The 16,658-nt window shown below is 36.9% G+C and overlaps 4 protein-coding genes across 7 annotated transcripts; 2 read left to right on the forward strand and 2 right to left on the reverse strand.

Moving 5' to 3' along the window:
* Window positions 821-2,752, forward strand: LOC104764083 (AT-hook motif nuclear-localized protein 19). Of its 3 annotated transcripts, none has more exons than XM_010487533.2 (2): window positions 821-1,681; window positions 2,163-2,752. In XM_010487533.2, the coding sequence occupies exons 1-2, from the start codon at window positions 1,084-1,086 to the stop codon at window positions 2,510-2,512; spliced, it is 948 nt and encodes a 315-aa protein (XP_010485835.1). In that variant the 5' UTR covers window positions 821-1,083; the 3' UTR covers window positions 2,513-2,752. The 3 variants fall into 3 exon arrangements, with proteins under 3 accessions (XP_010485835.1, XP_019096727.1, XP_010485834.1); XM_019241182.1 differs by having other exon boundaries at window positions 821-1,667; window positions 2,149-2,752; XM_010487532.2 differs by lacking the exon at window positions 2,163-2,752 and having other exon boundaries at window positions 821-2,082.
* On the reverse strand, window positions 5,738-9,103 carry LOC104764084 (protein EIN4). The gene is made up of 2 exons (XM_010487534.2): window positions 6,744-9,103; window positions 5,738-6,619 (listed from the first exon to the last, which is right to left on the reverse strand). Exons 1-2 carry the CDS (start codon window positions 8,502-8,504, stop codon window positions 6,080-6,082), a joined length of 2,301 nt encoding a protein of 766 aa, XP_010485836.1. The 5' UTR covers window positions 8,505-9,103; the 3' UTR covers window positions 5,738-6,079.
* LOC104764085 (AT-hook motif nuclear-localized protein 14-like) lies at window positions 9,368-12,158 on the reverse strand. The gene is made up of 6 exons (XM_010487535.1): window positions 11,580-12,158; window positions 11,125-11,177; window positions 10,809-10,925; window positions 10,427-10,579; window positions 9,952-10,294; window positions 9,368-9,805 (listed from the first exon to the last, which is right to left on the reverse strand). The coding sequence occupies exons 1-6, from the start codon at window positions 12,076-12,078 to the stop codon at window positions 9,747-9,749; spliced, it is 1,224 nt and encodes a 407-aa protein (XP_010485837.1). The 5' UTR covers window positions 12,079-12,158; the 3' UTR covers window positions 9,368-9,746.
* On the forward strand, window positions 13,387-16,569 carry LOC104764087 (tryptophan--tRNA ligase, cytoplasmic). 2 transcript variants are annotated; one of them, XM_010487536.1, is made up of 13 exons: window positions 13,387-13,497; window positions 13,596-13,826; window positions 13,921-14,040; window positions 14,123-14,308; window positions 14,528-14,579; window positions 14,682-14,747; window positions 14,848-14,934; window positions 15,122-15,214; window positions 15,286-15,366; window positions 15,628-15,699; window positions 16,018-16,086; window positions 16,196-16,306; window positions 16,395-16,569. In XM_010487536.1, the coding sequence occupies exons 2-13, from the start codon at window positions 13,606-13,608 to the stop codon at window positions 16,443-16,445; spliced, it is 1,209 nt and encodes a 402-aa protein (XP_010485838.1). In that variant the 5' UTR covers window positions 13,387-13,497; window positions 13,596-13,605; the 3' UTR covers window positions 16,446-16,569. The 2 variants fall into 2 exon arrangements, with proteins under 2 accessions (XP_010485838.1, XP_019096939.1); XM_019241394.1 differs by having other exon boundaries at window positions 13,416-13,507.

The raw sequence follows: 16,658 nt of genomic DNA on the forward strand, positions 1-16,658 counted from the left end.
ACATTAAAAAGTCATACATATTTGTGTAAGCAGTGTAAACTCAGTTTAAATTGTGTTTTTGATTTTTATAAGAAGTTTTAGAGGACTTCCATAATCAAATATGGAAACAAATTCTTATATTCAAAGGGAAAACTATATATGGTATTAAAACGTAAAGTTTGAAAAGGATCTGGAAACCGAAAATCATTTGTTATAACGTTTTTGTATGTATTTTCAAAATTTAAGGTATATAATGTTTTCTTGGTAAGTTTACACTTGGAAACGTCCACATACACAGTGTGAAGGTTTCAATAGAAGTCATTTCCTTCAAGTATCCAATTATATATGCTGTTGTAGATTCGATTTAAATATATTTCGATCCAATGAACACTACATAGATATTATTTTATACAGAAGTTTTATATTCGAAAAAACCTTATGATTCAACTTTCGAAATAAAATCAGTGTAATGGGAAAACGATCGTGCGCCCCATTAGTTTCAACCTCGGCGCTCGACCCCACACATCAATTATAACGCTAACTTAAAAAAGACAAAATACAAAATGACAGGTTTAAAGAAAATTATCTTAACCAATTATTATAATACTGTTTAAAGTGCCATTTAACAAAATTTATCTCAAATGACAAAATCATCTTGTACAATGCATAATACGACTTTTTTTCTTTCTTAATTAAATATATTTATGTCACTCTCTCAAGCCTTGAGTTGTGGGATTTGTTTTAATTACTGTATATTTTTTTTTTATAGACGCCTATTCGTATATACGTATTTATATATATGTATAAGATATACTTACATATGCTTCTACTTACTTTATAAGTTAGCTTACATTACATATTTTCTCTTTCTTGCTTAGTATCATTCTTTGTCGTGTTCTTTTAATTAACCTTTCGTCAGTTTGTCTTGTGTTTCTCACAACACAAAAACTTGCAAAAGTGTTAAGAAATCAAGATCTGAAAAATATTATCACCTCTTGTAGGTTTCTCGTTTTTTTCTTCATCTTCTCCTGATCTAAAATCACTTATTTCTTAGGTTTCCACTTCTTGCATATATACTCAGAATTTAACCTCTCTAGGGCTTTAATGGCGAATCCATGGTGGACAGGACAAGTGAACCTCTCCGGCCTCGAAACGACACCGCCTGGTTCCTCTCAGTTAAAGAAACCAGATCTCCACATCTCCATGAATATGGCCATGGACTCAGGTCATAACAACCATCATCATCACCAAGAAGTCGACAACAACAACGACGACGATAGAGACAACTTGAGTGGAGACGACCACGAGCCACGTGAAGGAGCCGTAGAAGCCCCCACGCGCCGTCCACGTGGACGCCCTGCTGGTTCTAAGAACAAACCAAAGCCACCGATCTTCGTCACGCGCGATTCCCCGAATGCTCTGAAGAGCCATGTCATGGAGATCGCTAGTGGGACTGACGTCATCGAAACCCTAGCTACTTTCGCCAGGCGGCGTCAACGTGGCATCTGCATCTTAAGTGGAAACGGCACTGTGGCTAACGTCACCCTCCGTCAACCATCGACGGCTACGGTTGCCGCAGCTCCTGGTGGTGCGGCGGTTTTGGCTTTGCAAGGGAGGTTTGAGATTCTTTCTTTGACCGGTTCTTTCTTGCCAGGACCGGCTCCACCTGGTTCCACCGGTTTAACAATTTACTTAGCCGGTGGTCAAGGTCAGGTTGTTGGAGGAAGCGTGGTTGGCCCATTGATGGCGGCTGGTCCAGTGATGCTGATCGCGGCCACGTTCTCTAACGCTACTTACGAGAGATTGCCTTTGGAGGAGGAAGAGGCAGCAGAGAGAGGCGGCGGTGGAGGCAGCGGAGGAGTGGTTCCAGGGCAGCTGGGAGGCGGAGGTTCGCCGCTGAGCAGCGGTGGTGGTGGAGGCGACGCTAACCAAGGTCTTCCAGTGTATAATATGCCTGGAAATCTGGTTTCTAATGGTGGCGGCAGTGGCGGAGGTGGACAGATGAGCGGCCAAGAAGCTTATGGTTGGGCTCAAGCTAGGTCAGGATTTTAACGTACGTTGAAATGGCTTTTTATTTTACAGAAGTTAACAATAAGAATTATAACGATGTTTTTTTATGATGATGATGAAAACCAGTCAGTTGCTACTANGTTCCACCGGTTTAACAATTTACTTAGCCGGTGGTCAAGGTCAGGTTGTTGGAGGAAGCGTGGTTGGCCCATTGATGGCGGCTGGTCCAGTGATGCTGATCGCGGCCACGTTCTCTAACGCTACTTACGAGAGATTGCCTTTGGAAGAGGAAGAGGCAGCAGAGAGAGATGGCGGTGGTGGCAGCGGAGGAGTGGTTCCAGGGCAGCTGGGAGGCGGAGGTTCGCCGCTGAGCAGCGGTGGTGGTGGAGGCGACGCTAACCAAGGACTTCCAGTGTACAACATGCCTGGAAATCTGGTTTCTAATGGTGGCGGCAGTGGCGGAGGTGGACAGATGAGCGGCCAAGAAGCTTATGGTTGGGCTCAAGCTAGGTCAGGATTTTAACGTACGTTGAAATGGCTTTTTATTTTACAGAAGTTAACAATAAGAATTATAACGATATTTTTTTATGATGATGATGAAAACCAGTCAGTTGCTACTTAATTGCTACTAGTGAGCTATATAGTGTGAGTGCGTACATTATATTATGTTCTCTGATCTTGACTATGATTTTTATTTGCTAAATTTCACTTAGCTTACTTGTGTTTTTATGTTCTCTTATTATAAAGTTTTCTCTTTGTTTGATGCTCCATTTTATATAATGAAGTTATGTGTGCATATATAGATATATGTGTATGATTGATCCTCATTAAATTTAATTAAGCACCTTGGGGTTGACCATTTTTTGAATGTATGATTAGCATTAATTATAGGCTATAGTATATAATTTGAAAATGATAAACTCTAAGTGCTTGGTCTAACTCCTTTAATTTCCATGGTTAATAGATTTACACTAGAAATATAAGATATATTTTTTCTAATATATTAAGAATATAAATATACATATACGTATGTGTGCATGCATTTATTGGATTGGGAATTACAGGCCTCACACACACACACACACACCTAGCCTCATTAATCATATATTGGTTTTATTTTGCTATAAATTATACAATAAATTAATACGTGTAAACAACCCCATATATACATATATTAACAAGACAATCGGATTATAACTCGATTAAGAGAAACATTGTTTAAGCAATGTACATTAACATATATATATATATATATATATATATATATATATATATATATATATCCTTTAGAAAGAACAAGAAAGATGAAGTCACGCCGATTCCAGGAAGTTATACGTACGTTGGTTCGAATCCACATTTATACAGACAATTTATTTAATACATTTGGGGGAGTGATTTATTTGTTGTAACATGCATAAAATATCATTTGCGAAGAGCATCAGCTCCACTATTTTTTTAGAGAATTAGGATTGCATGCAAAAATTCATATTAATATATTCCTTTAACACACTATTAAGTGCCACTATATATCTTCATTAGAATATGCACTAGTCAAAGAGATGATGTGTATACAACAAAAATATCTATAACTAGTAATTAAGTTACCCTAATTTATTTAAGTAATATATCTATTTCAAATGAAAATAAAATATTTTGCGTATAAATGCATGTGTCTTTTGGAAAATCAAATCGTTTGGACTGAAACCTAACAATATTGGATTTATAATGGTTTTGTGAATGATCTGCATTCTGCAACGGTCAAATATATACAAAGAATCGGTAGTCAGCTTCAACTAAAATAATTAAATCAATCGACTGCAAAACTTATTTGTTATATATATGTACATATATGTTTTTATGGCATAGTACTGCGAGTCCAATGCAATTAATATACCAAATTTATTTCTTAATACAAGTGTTCTATATAATAAGATACCTCTTGTAATTGCCAGCTTATAAGTGTCGTCATTTTAACAATTTTCTAGGCTTTCTTGACCATCTTTTAATCAAAAATCATAAACAATGGTATGCGAATAGAGGAGTACCTATTCACATGGTACCACATGGGTTCCTCTTGCAAAACGCAAACCCTAATGGACTTGCTAATTATTTATTCATATCCGGCCGTACTTTCTCGGGCATATATGCATAATACTAAACATGATTAGAGAAGTGAATTTTGCATTATTCATGTTAGTTCCCTGTAGTAATGTAAATATATAATTTATTTAGATCATATCCAACTAGTACTCAAGCAGAGTAAACAACAAAAAATTATATATCCACCTTCTGAATTTCTTATAATTAATTAAGTAGTATATATGGATCTTCTGTTTTATTTATGAGAAAACTAGTTTTTGATATTAATCAGGTGTGACAAAAAAGTACATATATAAATTTATTTTTTTAGAGCCATTTTCAACAACAAAGTCAGCACTTTCTTCCAAATGATGAAGTTAAACTCAATTTAAATAATATATATCTATATATATAAATAAATAATTATCAAATGAGCAGACCTGATTTTAATGTTTAATTTGTAAGTAATTTAAGAATTCTATAGAAATTCGAAAAAGCGTTGTGTAGAAAATCATATGTTCCTTGTGATATTTTATTGAAAAGGAAGCCCTAAACCGCACTCAAAAGACAATAATAATTAATTAGAAAAAGTCTAAAACTAGAGCAATTAACAAATAATACTTTGAAAAGGAATCCATAAACGAGCATTATTAAAAGTATAACAAAGATAAAGCATTTGCTTAGGGGTCCTAAAAAAACTATATATAAAAGGATTTTTTATAAATTAGGACGCCGAGGTACTACTCATTAAACATAAATATATGTAGTAGAGATCTGGTCCTCACTTAAAATAACATTCCAAGATGATGCATATATATATATATATACGCATTAGTATATTAATAATATACCAAAAAGAAAAGGAGAATTATAATTTTTTCTTTTGTCTTTCTACAATTCGAGTACAGAATAACATAGTAGAGAATAGAGATAAATAACTTATATAGTTATATATATATGTCTTTTACTGTCTAGACACATATATACAACATATGCCGTTTTTTCTCTTTTAACATTAATTACAACGTACATGAATGATGTTTTATCAACTAACATAGATTTTTTTTGTTTTTGTCAATTATTTGTAAGAAACGAAAATTGAATTTCTTAACTAAGTTGGAATGTGGAATTTTTTTGTCGTTGCGTATTTGTTTAGATCATCCAGTCCAAATAATTATACATTTTTAAAAATTCGAACATCACATATGTCGAAATAATATAATTTATAGCGTTACGTGATGTTTGTTCTTAAGCCTACACAAAGCATTAAATAATACTAACTTCGGTATTCGTATAAGGAAAAGAGAAAAATACAAAATATGTATGTAGTTAACATTTAATAATCAAACGCTTGTTGTGGTGGTGGTCTGGTCTCCAAGAACTGAGTCCAAAAAAAAAAAAAAAAACCTCCAAACTAATAATTTGTCAATAAAGAAATACTATCAATTTACATTGACCAAAGTTAAAGAGATATTAAATTCCATTAAATTTATGAAAGATTTATTTATTTTTCGTCGATACAATAAGTTCCAATACCTTTGTAGTGTAGACAATGAATTTTGACAACATGTTATCAATTTAACAGCGAGATGAAATAGATCTTGTATATTTTTTTTTTTAAATAAAGAATTAATCAGGACTAAAGTAAATAATAATATTTTGAAGAGAATGACTGACTAAACTGTAAATTAATTATTATTAAATCTAATACATTTATGTTATTTTTTTCCGCTTAAAATGCGAAATCATAAAGAGTTTCGTACCCAACAGATCTCCAAACTAGGCTAACAAGAGAACTGATTCAACCGTAGAAACGAGACAAAAACAACAAAAAACACTTCCCCAAAGAGGTCCCCTACGCGTCAGATCTTCAACGAATCCTCACTCCGCTTTCTTCATTTCTTGATTTCCTCAATTTCTGATTCTCGAATTCTTGATTCATTTCAAGATTCTTGATTCTTGAATCATTTCAAGATTCCTGGTTTCTGCTTTCTTCTCTGAGCTAGCTTCTTCACTCGCTTGCGCTCTGCAAAGCTCGTCTAAGCTCAGAAGCCATAACATGCAAAAGAACAGGTTTCTGAATCATACCATTCATCCCCATTTGCAAACATCTTTCCCTAACATGATCTTCAGTACTTGCAGTCAAAGCTATAATCAATGGCCAATGATGTCCACAAAACTTCCTTATCTTCATTGCTACTTCGAAACCATCCATCTCCGGCATCTGCAGATCCAAAATTATAACTCTATACGACATTTCCACATTTGACAAGGCACTCAAACACTCAAAACCAGACGAGACAGCAGTCACTTCACATCCGAGTTTCTCAAGAAGTCTCTTGGTTACAGTTCTGTTCACATCGTCATCGTCTGCTAGAGTGATTCTCAGACCACGAAGAATAGAATTTGAATTCGGATGTTGAAGCTCAGTAGCATTTCCTGCTAAGATTGATCTCCTAATCGAAGGTCTTGTCTGAAACCGCAAAACTAGTTGCATACTCTGTGTTTGTCCATGTGATTTAGGTGATATCCATATGTTTCCTTGCATCATCTGCAGACAAATTTCAAAAATCACATACACAGACTGTAATTAAAATCTCTCTAATATACAAATTTTCTCATTGAGATAAACCAAAAAGAACAGCAGAACACAGAGATTTGATGAGATCACTAACCTGTGCAAGTTTTCTACACATGCCTAAGCTCAAGCCTTCCTTAATGCCATTGCTATGGTACCTTCTGTTCGGAATATGCCTCATCGCCATAGCCGAACCATCCAATGGAGGATTCTGAATCTCATTAATCTCAACTTCAAATTTCACACCGAGCGAATCATCCGACATATGCGACTTCCACATTCCAGTCTCTCTTTTGCTCTTGTCCTGACTACTACCAGTACCTTCAGAGATAACCCTGAATGTAACGGTTTTGCCTCCATCAGTCATATCCAAGATATAACCAAGCATGTACATCACAAGCTGAAATGTTCTCTTCTCATCTCCCACAACTAAATTAGGCAAACGCGTTTGAACATCCATCTCAAAACCGTAGCCTTTGTAAACGCTCAAGCATTTCGCGACGCAAGCGGCTTCTCTTATCAAAGAATGTAGCTGAAACCGTTTTACCTCTAATGCAGATTTCCCGTTATCTTTAGGCGAGATGTCAATCACGTCATTGATAAGAGCCGAGAGAACAGTGCTTGTTTTCATGAGCGCATCAACAATGATCTTCTGGTCAAGACTCATACTTTCTGACTGAAACATGGAGAGGAGACCGAGGATAGTGTGCATTGGTCTCCTCATTCCATGACTCATCACTTTCTGGCAAGTGTTCCTTGCTTGACTAGCCATCATCGCGTTCTGTTTAGCTCGAAGCAAAGCTCGGTTTTGAATACCAAGTTTTTCTCTCATTAACTGTGATTCTTCAAGAACCGATGCATGAGAGATAGCAACCGCTACCTGATCAGCAACAACTTCCGCTATTTCGATCTCTTTATCAGTCCAAACCCGTGAATTCGCACTCGGAAGTACTAAAACCATTATAGCATAAGGAGTATCCACAAACTCGGGAGTTCCTCCTTTGAAATTCAATCCGTGAAGCATTGGCATACGAACTGCAGCAACTGGACCAAACTCTTCCGAACCTCCACAACCACTACTCTCAACAGCAAGAACAGAGTTTTTCCTCAGAATGGTCACAACTTTAGTCTCCCTAACCTGAACAACATCAGGATCATTGATCGGGATCACCCTAAAACTCCTCATCGGATTCGCCCTAAGCTCATGAGTCAAATGCATCTCGGTTCTGTTCTCGTTAGGCATCCAAACAGCAGAGTTCTGTAAATCAAGAATCTTGGATAGCTCGACGAGAGTAGTCCGCAGGATCATATGCTTATCTAGCGATTTCCTGATTTCACGAGTCAGCATCCTCACCTGCACACTCATTTCCTTCTGTTTCTTCATCAGTCCAACCTCTTCGTTAAGTTCCAACACATTCTGCTTCAAGTAAAGCTCTCTCACTTTCCATTTCAACAACAACGGGATCAAAGTCAAGAGCGTGATGGCCGTTGCGCACGAGACAAGCGCCGTGAGGAATTTGAAGATGGTGAGCCATAACATAAGCTGGAAAGAATGCGGTCCGTAGTACGTCCAAGCGTTAAGCAAATGAGTCATCCCACAGAGGACGATAAAGGCAATGAACTGAACAAGAACCCATTTGAAAGGAACGTTGGAGAAGCTAATGAAGTAGAGAAGCTCGAGTGGTATTGAGAAATACGCAATGGCGATCAAGAGATCACTCACTCTTTGACATTCTAGGATGGTGTGGACACTCAAGAAACCTTCGTCATCACAGTTACAGCTCACGTAATCGTTATCACCAGAAACAAGAGCAAGAAGAGCAAACAAAAGCAATCCAAGACCTAAAGATCTTAACATCTTTTGATCCAATCTCTCACTAAACCCTAATCGAATCTCCAGCCCTCAGCCTTTATGCTCTATACAAGTGTTGAGATCCAAATGAACCAATTGATAATAACAGACTTCGTATTCATAGATTTCCACAACATGTAGACACCAATGGGATTAAACAACTCCAAACACGCATACCCAGAAGAAGAAAACGCATCAAGATCTGTGTTCCTCGATACTCGTAGTGACAAGAGAAACCGACTTGAGTTTTTTCTTTTTCTTTTCCGTTAAAATTCCAGAGGAGGGGTGATTAGAGAAATAAAACCAATAGAATTGAAAAAAAAAAAAAAAAAAAAAAAAANAAAAGAACACACCTTTCGAATCTAGAAGGAGAAATAAGAAAGACCCGTCTTAATGAAACATGATTTTGATCAACGAAATCGAGTCAATCTGAAATCTTTTGTTTTGTTCAGAAGAGGAGAAAAACAGAACCGATAGAGGAAAAAAAAAGAAAGAGAAGAGACCAAGTTGCGGTCCGGTGGGTTGGCAGATCTTTTCCGGGAGATTTCAGACTTGAGTCAACAGTATTCAAAGTTTTTTAAGACAAAAGCAGCAAACTTTTAGCTTAAGCAATTTCCGCAGAGTCGCTTAATTTTTTCAATTAAATTGGCCATAAAAGCTATAATTTTTAACAGTAATTTTTTTGACTTTAACGACGACTCGTAAAGAAACAAAATACAAGTTGACAAATGTAATCGCCATGAAAAAACAAAAAAAAAAAATACTAAAGAACTTAACAGTGGTAACAGTTTGATCAAATATTAAAGAAAATAAATTTAATTTGTGAAGTAAGGTTACACACCAAATTAGTTATTGTTATTGTCCAAATAGATCTAGGACGAACCGTTTATAGGTTATGAATTATTAACAAAAGTGGAAACAAAATGTATATGAATTCATAAAAGAGCATTTCCTTTTTTAGTAACAAAAGAAGAAAAAAACCAAAAAAAGATATATATAGGAAAAGAAAAAGGAATGATGTGAAAAGAGAAGCAGAATCGTTACTGAAAGAAAAATGGGGATGTGGAGTTTATAAATTACACCGAACCAAGAAGAACAAAAGCACCATCTCTCAACTTATCTCTGATGAAAACCATTAAAGACAAGTTTCTGTCTTATAAGTCTTCTATCAGTTCAGATTCTTTGCTTTTGCCTTCGGTTTCTACTTTGGATCTAAACCCTACAGTCGTAGTCTCTGGAAGCTCAGTGCTAATCAGGTATTTGCTGCTCATACTCTCCATTCTCCGATGACTCATGTCCTAACCGTCCTGCAAATAAATTACATCCATAAAGGTTCCAAGTCATACCCCAAAGGAGAAAAGCTTGATCTCTAGCAGAACTCAGTATTTTAACCATCTCCATTGCAATTGTGATTTGTTGTTGTTTCAAATTTAAAGGTTTGAGCATTTTTTACCTGAGAAGTCATACCCGCCACCGCCTCTACCATCATGACCGCTGTGGCCTCCTCTGCCCCATTCAGACGACCGGATGTGTGTCATGTGCATTCCCTGCGGCGCCTGCATCATGAGATGATGAGATCCACCTAAACCAGTTTGATGATGATGATGATGATGCTCATCGTGTCCCCGCATTGGATTTCTTCCCGTAGGTTCCATACCAGGACGAAAAACCATGTCAAGCATCGGTCCAGTGCTAGCGGGAGAAGTTAACCGACTTCCGCTGTTTGAAGCATCCCCTTTCCCACCACTCCCGACAGCATCCTTCTTTCTATCAAGCTGAAACGTACCAAGAATCACCTGCATTTGCACAGATCTAAAGCGATCAATCGAAGCCATACGTATACTAGGCAATGGTCAGTTTTGTATGATGGTTGGAAACATTAACACATAGAGACTGCAAAGTTGCAATAATGATACAAGGAATTGTACCTGAACCGGGCCAGCAGCTGTGAAGTGGTTCCCAATCGCTCCACCGACGATCTGACCATCTGAACCAGATAAAGAAGCGCTAAGGCCACCGGTTTTACCACCTTGTTCGGTCCGGATATATGATCCGGATAGTGAGAGAATCTCATACTGACCCTGAAAAAAGTAGTTGGGAATTCTGAAGCAAGTCTAACAATGATAATGCAAACTTCAAAAAAAGTATATGAATTCAATCTTTTTAGCTTTATCGGCATGCCGACTGTATTGTGAATCAATTTTCCATTATCACAGAGTAGAGAGACTCAAAAAGAAAGAAACTTCATCTCTTCTTTGTGAAGAAACAAGCGAGACTGAGTACTACTAATTTACGGCAAGAGGAAATCACCTCATATGATGTAGCCGGTTGGCGTAAGGATACATTAGAGATGGTGCCTGATGCAGAAAGAACGCATAGTTCATGCTTGCTTTGGTTTGCGAAAAGCATAATCTTTTGGGCCACATCCTGTCAGATTCACCCAAAGAACATTTAAAAGCGTGAAGATTACTCTCCAATTTGCATTGGAATCAATGAGGAAAATAGTATATTATTATAGATGAACTTCTAGCAGAATCACTTAAACATTAGATTTGAGGGTAGATATACCTAAACCAACAAAATCTATAACATGTAAGGATCTTGAGTGTACAAGAAGATGACATACCTCACCAGGAGCTATATTAACAATATGCGGAGTAAAGCTTTGCCCAGTTTTCCCTGCACCAAAGAAACTTCTTGTGAAGCTCAGAGTATAACACAAATTCCAGAAAAATCACAAAAGGATCACTTGATAAGATACTCAATGGGAGCTGAAAAGAAACAAAAGGCCATCGACTAGATAAACAAATTCAACAAAATTGATAAAACTATACAAATCCACACCCTGACTAAAGTGTTAAAAAGGTTTGTGCTCTGATATGAAATTCAAGATGTAAACTTTAAAAAGATGAATTTTACAGAGTTACGTAATACTAATTCAAGGCAATTACGTCTCAAATCATACCTACGAAATTTGCAAGCTAAAGTATCAAAAATTTAAGAAATTGACTATAAAGTTGGAAACTTTTTCATCTCAATTCGATTGAAAACAAAAAGAAAAGGGCTTTTGAGTGAACCCACCGACAGAACCACCAAGCAGAGGTTTCTTGGATGAGCCGGAATTGGACGATGCCGTACCTCCGGCAAGAGCAGCTCGCTCTCTCCTCTCTTTAGCAGAGGAACTGCTCGCAGAAGACGCCATTTTCTTAGCCGCTAGGGCTTGTTCAGGGGTCACATACTTCCTCGGTCGACCTCTCTTCCTCTTTAACGGCTCCATCGGCGCCGTCACAGCGGAGGACGGAACTGAATGAGGGTAAACCGCAATTGAGGAAGAACCATCATTAGGCTGTGGCTGCGGCGGGAAAAGCCCATTGTTGGAAGATGGAACGGTAGAAGCAGTGGTTGCTACGGTGGTTGGATGGTGGTGGAGCTGTAGTGGGTGGTGCTGGTGGAGGAAGTAAGGAGAACTGAGTCGTTGTTGTTGCTGCTGCAGTTGCTGTTGATGGAGATGGTGATGTTGATGGTGCTGCTGCTGCTGTTGTTGTTGGTGGTGATGATGGTGGCTTTCGTTAGGTTCCATTCCTTTTTTAGAAAGAGAAAACAAACAAACAAAAAATTCTAGAGAGAGAGAATTAGGGATTTTTTATTTCTTTTTTTCCTTTTTCCATTTTTTTTCTTTTCGTTTAGGGTTTTTATTTTATTTAACAAAGAGGATATGATTATGAAGGAAAAGGATGAGATAGAATCTCAACCGTTAGATTTAGATTTGACTTCAGTGTTTTTTTGACTTGTATATATCTTATTAAAATTATTAATAAAGCATCTCTTTTTTTTTCTTCCCTTTTTATTTTTTTTTGCATTTCGAGGAAACAGAAAATTTTAATTTCTCTCAGAGGTAAACCGAACGATCACCTTTTGAGTTTTCTTTAGTCATTTAGTACACGTCAGAATATTTCTTAAATGTAAAATACTTTACTAGATTATATAAATTTGGTTATTGGAACTGTGTGTATTGGTTTTACTGTTTTAGTTTGCTGCGTGACATTTTAGGATTCATCATCTTCTTCAAAGTTAGGATTTGAATGATAAACAAAGAAGAAGCACGATAAAGTCAATGAGGGTGTTTACAAAAAAAAAAAAGGAGACTGTACTCCTTTTTTCAACTCGCCCTCTTCAAAAAGTCGTATGTAACCAATGGCTTTAATCTCTCTAATCAATACCGGTTCCGGTTCCGGTTCCATTCCACATTTCTAAATCACAAATACTACTATACTAGGCTTCCTCAATCCTGGTTTGGCCACAATACGACACACCTATTCACTTGCTTCCTCAACAAGCAAGCAACTAACAAAATAAATAAGAAAACAAAATTAACTCAAAACAGATTATATAAAAAAAGGCAACACATGTTACTCTTTAATACTCTTGTAGCTAGCTACCACACTAGTTGACTTCATATACTTCTTCGGCCTTTTACAGATTTTTAAATGCATCTTCAAGTCTTGTATTGACTAACGGAAGCACCCTTTATGCGAATCTGCTAACACCTATCTTATTGGCTACTTAATCAACTATTGGATTTATGCTCGAAAAATCTACGATGGGATAACAACATCTTATTTATAGACTAATTGTGGAAAGATTATTCAAGAACGATGAATGAACTTGTAATGAAAAAATGAAGTCATGGCGTTAGAGTTTTTGATTCGATATTATTGCCAATTTGTTGAGTTTGATTTGTATAGGAGGTTATTCATTACTTTCCAAAGTAAAGGTGCAATTGACAATAAAATATTAAAATTTGGCCTGGAGATTAGGGGGGTATTTGTCATATCTAAAACTTGACAGCACAATTGAGAAAAACAAAAGGACTCTGACTCCTAAGCAGCAATATACATATGATTTAAACCTCGTTTCCTTCTTCGCCCACTACTAACTCTCTCAGTCGCAAAGCCGCCGCCGCATCTCCACGACCGTCTTATCACCGGATAATCCATAGGTACCTCAATGTCCTTCAGCTCTTGTTTATTAATCAAGATGAGTTGATTTAAGAATTTTGGATCCATCCATCGAATCTGACTTCTTTCTTTCTTCTAGATTTTTTGCGATGGAGGTGGACAAGAAGGATGAGAGAGAGTCTGATTCTTCGGAGCAAGTGGTGAATCCATGGGAAGTATCAGCAAAAGACGGTGGAAAGATCGATTACGACAAGCTTATTGACAAATTTGGTTGCCAGAGGCTTGACGAGTCACTGATTGATCGTGTTCAGAGACTTACTTCTCGTCAACCACACGTGTTCCTCCGCCGTGGTGTCTTCTTCGCCCACCGGTTCGAAATTCACTACTATTTATTTATGAATTGTGTAGATGTGTTATGTAGAAAAGTCCTGTTATTGATGGTTTCATTGTGTGAGGGTTTATAGGGATTTCAATGAGATTTTGGATGCCTATGAGAAAGGAGACAAGTTTTATCTCTACACTGGAAGAGGACCGTCATCAGAAGCTTTGCATTTAGGGCATTTGATTCCTTTCATGTTTACCAAGTAAGTGAGAGATCTTGGAGCTATTTATATGGTAGTGAGATCAATGATAAGATGGTTTTGAAGATTTTGATTGCCACTACAGATACTTGCAAGAAGCTTTCAAGGTTCCCCTTGTTATACAGCTCACGGATGATGAAAAATGTATGTGGAAGAACTTATCGGTGGAGGAAAGTCAAAGACTTGCCAGAGAAAATGCGAAAGATATCATTGCTTGTGGATTCGATGTAACAAAGACCTTCATTTTCTCTGACTTCGACTATGTTGGCGGGTGAGTCACATTTTGAACCTTTTGAAAAAACTAGCACCGCTCTTGCTTAGTAGAGAATATTGCTTGATGGGCTCTTGGTAGTATATATAGCCTACTACATGCATATAGTTCATTGTTAGATCATATGATGTTCTTTGTTTTGTACTCTATCAAGGTCTTGATTTTGATTTATATATCATAATTTCTCTGGCTGATGATATGTAAAAAATTTGTGTGTAGTGCTTTCTATAAAAATATGGTGAAGGTTTCCAAATGCGTTACACTTAATAAGGTGACTTTACTTTCTATCTGCTTGAATTGCACTATGCGTCTGATATGTTTTGTGGCTGCTTTGCGTTTGTGATTTTCATTTGTGGATCTCCTTCTTTGTTAGGCTATGGGAATCTTTGGCTTTTCCGGTGAAGATCATATCGGGAAACTGAGTTTCCCTCCTGTACAAGTATGTCTTTTTTCCTGTTGGTGTGGGCATGTGTAATGTATTCTAATGCATATAGACTGACAATTTTAAATTGGATAATTGTTTTCCATATTATTTGCAGGCAGTTCCTTCTTTTCCTAGTTCATTCCCACATTTGTTCCCTGGAAAGGACAATCTCCGCTGCTTGATTCCTTGTGCTATTGACCAGGTGTGCTGTTTTCTTACTTTTTATATCAGCCTATTTGCTTTTTGTTTGAAGATAAATAAGTTCCCAATGGTGTAAAAATGTCTGCGACTGCGAGCCAGGGATACTTCCATCCATAATCAATCTCTTATATGTTTTCCATGTATGACATATGTATTTACAACCAATCTTTGCTTTTGGTTTTGTTCAGGATCCTTACTTTAGAATGACTCGTGATGTTGCACCCCGGTTAGGCTATAGCAAGCCCGCGCTGATTGAGTCGTCATTTTTTCCTGCTCTGCAGGCAAGTACTTTCTTAAGCACATTACACTTTCTTGCTTTCCACAACTAAATGTCTTAGTCACTTTTACGCAGGGAGAGAATGGAAAAATGTCTGCTAGTGATCCAAATTCTGCTATCTATGTGACTGATACCGCGAAAGACATTAAAAACAAGGTAAAAATTCTATAATTTGTTTTGTTCTTCCCATCTATTAGAACAAGACATTCTGGACTTTCCACATCAACCTTGTAGCTCATTCATTGTCTAGATTGGTTGCTACTCGAGTCTTTCCACTCGTTTTATCTTTTGAGAAAACTAGCCACTTTGCTGGTGTAACGGCATCTGAGACATGTTACAGAACATGAAATACCAGTCCCAATAATGAAATCAGATAATTGCTTCCAGTATCTAAACTTGGTGTGGTTCCATATGCAGATAAACAGATATGCGTTTAGTGGTGGGCAAGACTCCGTCGAGAAGCACAGAGAACTTGGAGCAAATCTTGAGGTACCAAATTCTTGTTTCCTCCTCTTTCTTTATTCTGTATTAGGTAGTGGCACGTCTCAAATGTGTTCCTTATAAGGTGATATCCAGTTAAAAATTAAGAATTTATCTTCGCTCTGTTTATGATTGTGTTCCTCAGAGTACTATCAACCCTACAAAAACTAAACCCTGACTCAGACGGGAATATAGGAGGACTTGCCAAAAACTAATTGACTACGAAACGACTCTGTTATTAGTTGCTGATTCGTGATAATTGATCTTATCGGTTCCAGTGCTATACTTGTCTTTTTTAGGGTATGATAGCCCTTGTACTTTTTACAGGTAGACATACCCGTCAAGTATCTGAGTTTCTTCCTCGAAGATGATTCCGAACTAGAACACATAAAAAAGGTAATTACATTATTACACTTCTTGTTATCTAGATCATTTGAGAGAAGGAAAAATGTGTCTTGTGGATTTCTCTGAAAAAAGTAAAAACACATTGATTGTACTGATACAGGAGTATGGAGAAGGAAGAATGCTAACCGGTGAGGTAAAAAAGAGACTTACTGAAGTGTTGACAGAAATGGTGGAGAGACACCGCAGGTCTCGAGCTGCTGTTACCGATGAGGTAAAAGATGTGCTAAAATTAGTTGGTCTCATCAACCATCAAGATTCAAATAAAACTTGTACTGACACTACAATTTTGTTTTTATCAGATGGTGGATGCGTTCATGGCCGTGAGACCTCTCCCAAGCATGTTCGAATAGAAGAACTCAGAAACCAAGGATGAATTGAACCATACTTTTGCTACTTGCATTTTTCTTAGCTTTTTAACATTTATTATTATTAAAAAAACAAATTCTAAAATGATTTATTTGCATACTTTTATTACATATAACAAGATCTATTAGACTAAAAATAAAATAAAAAATATTAAATTTAAAATCAGAAATCTAAATAGAAATGTTCATTTATTTATA

Source organism: Camelina sativa, chromosome 19, assembly GCF_000633955.1.
Source record: "Camelina sativa cultivar DH55 chromosome 19, Cs, whole genome shotgun sequence".
NCBI lineage: Eukaryota > Viridiplantae > Streptophyta > Magnoliopsida > Brassicales > Brassicaceae > Camelina > Camelina sativa.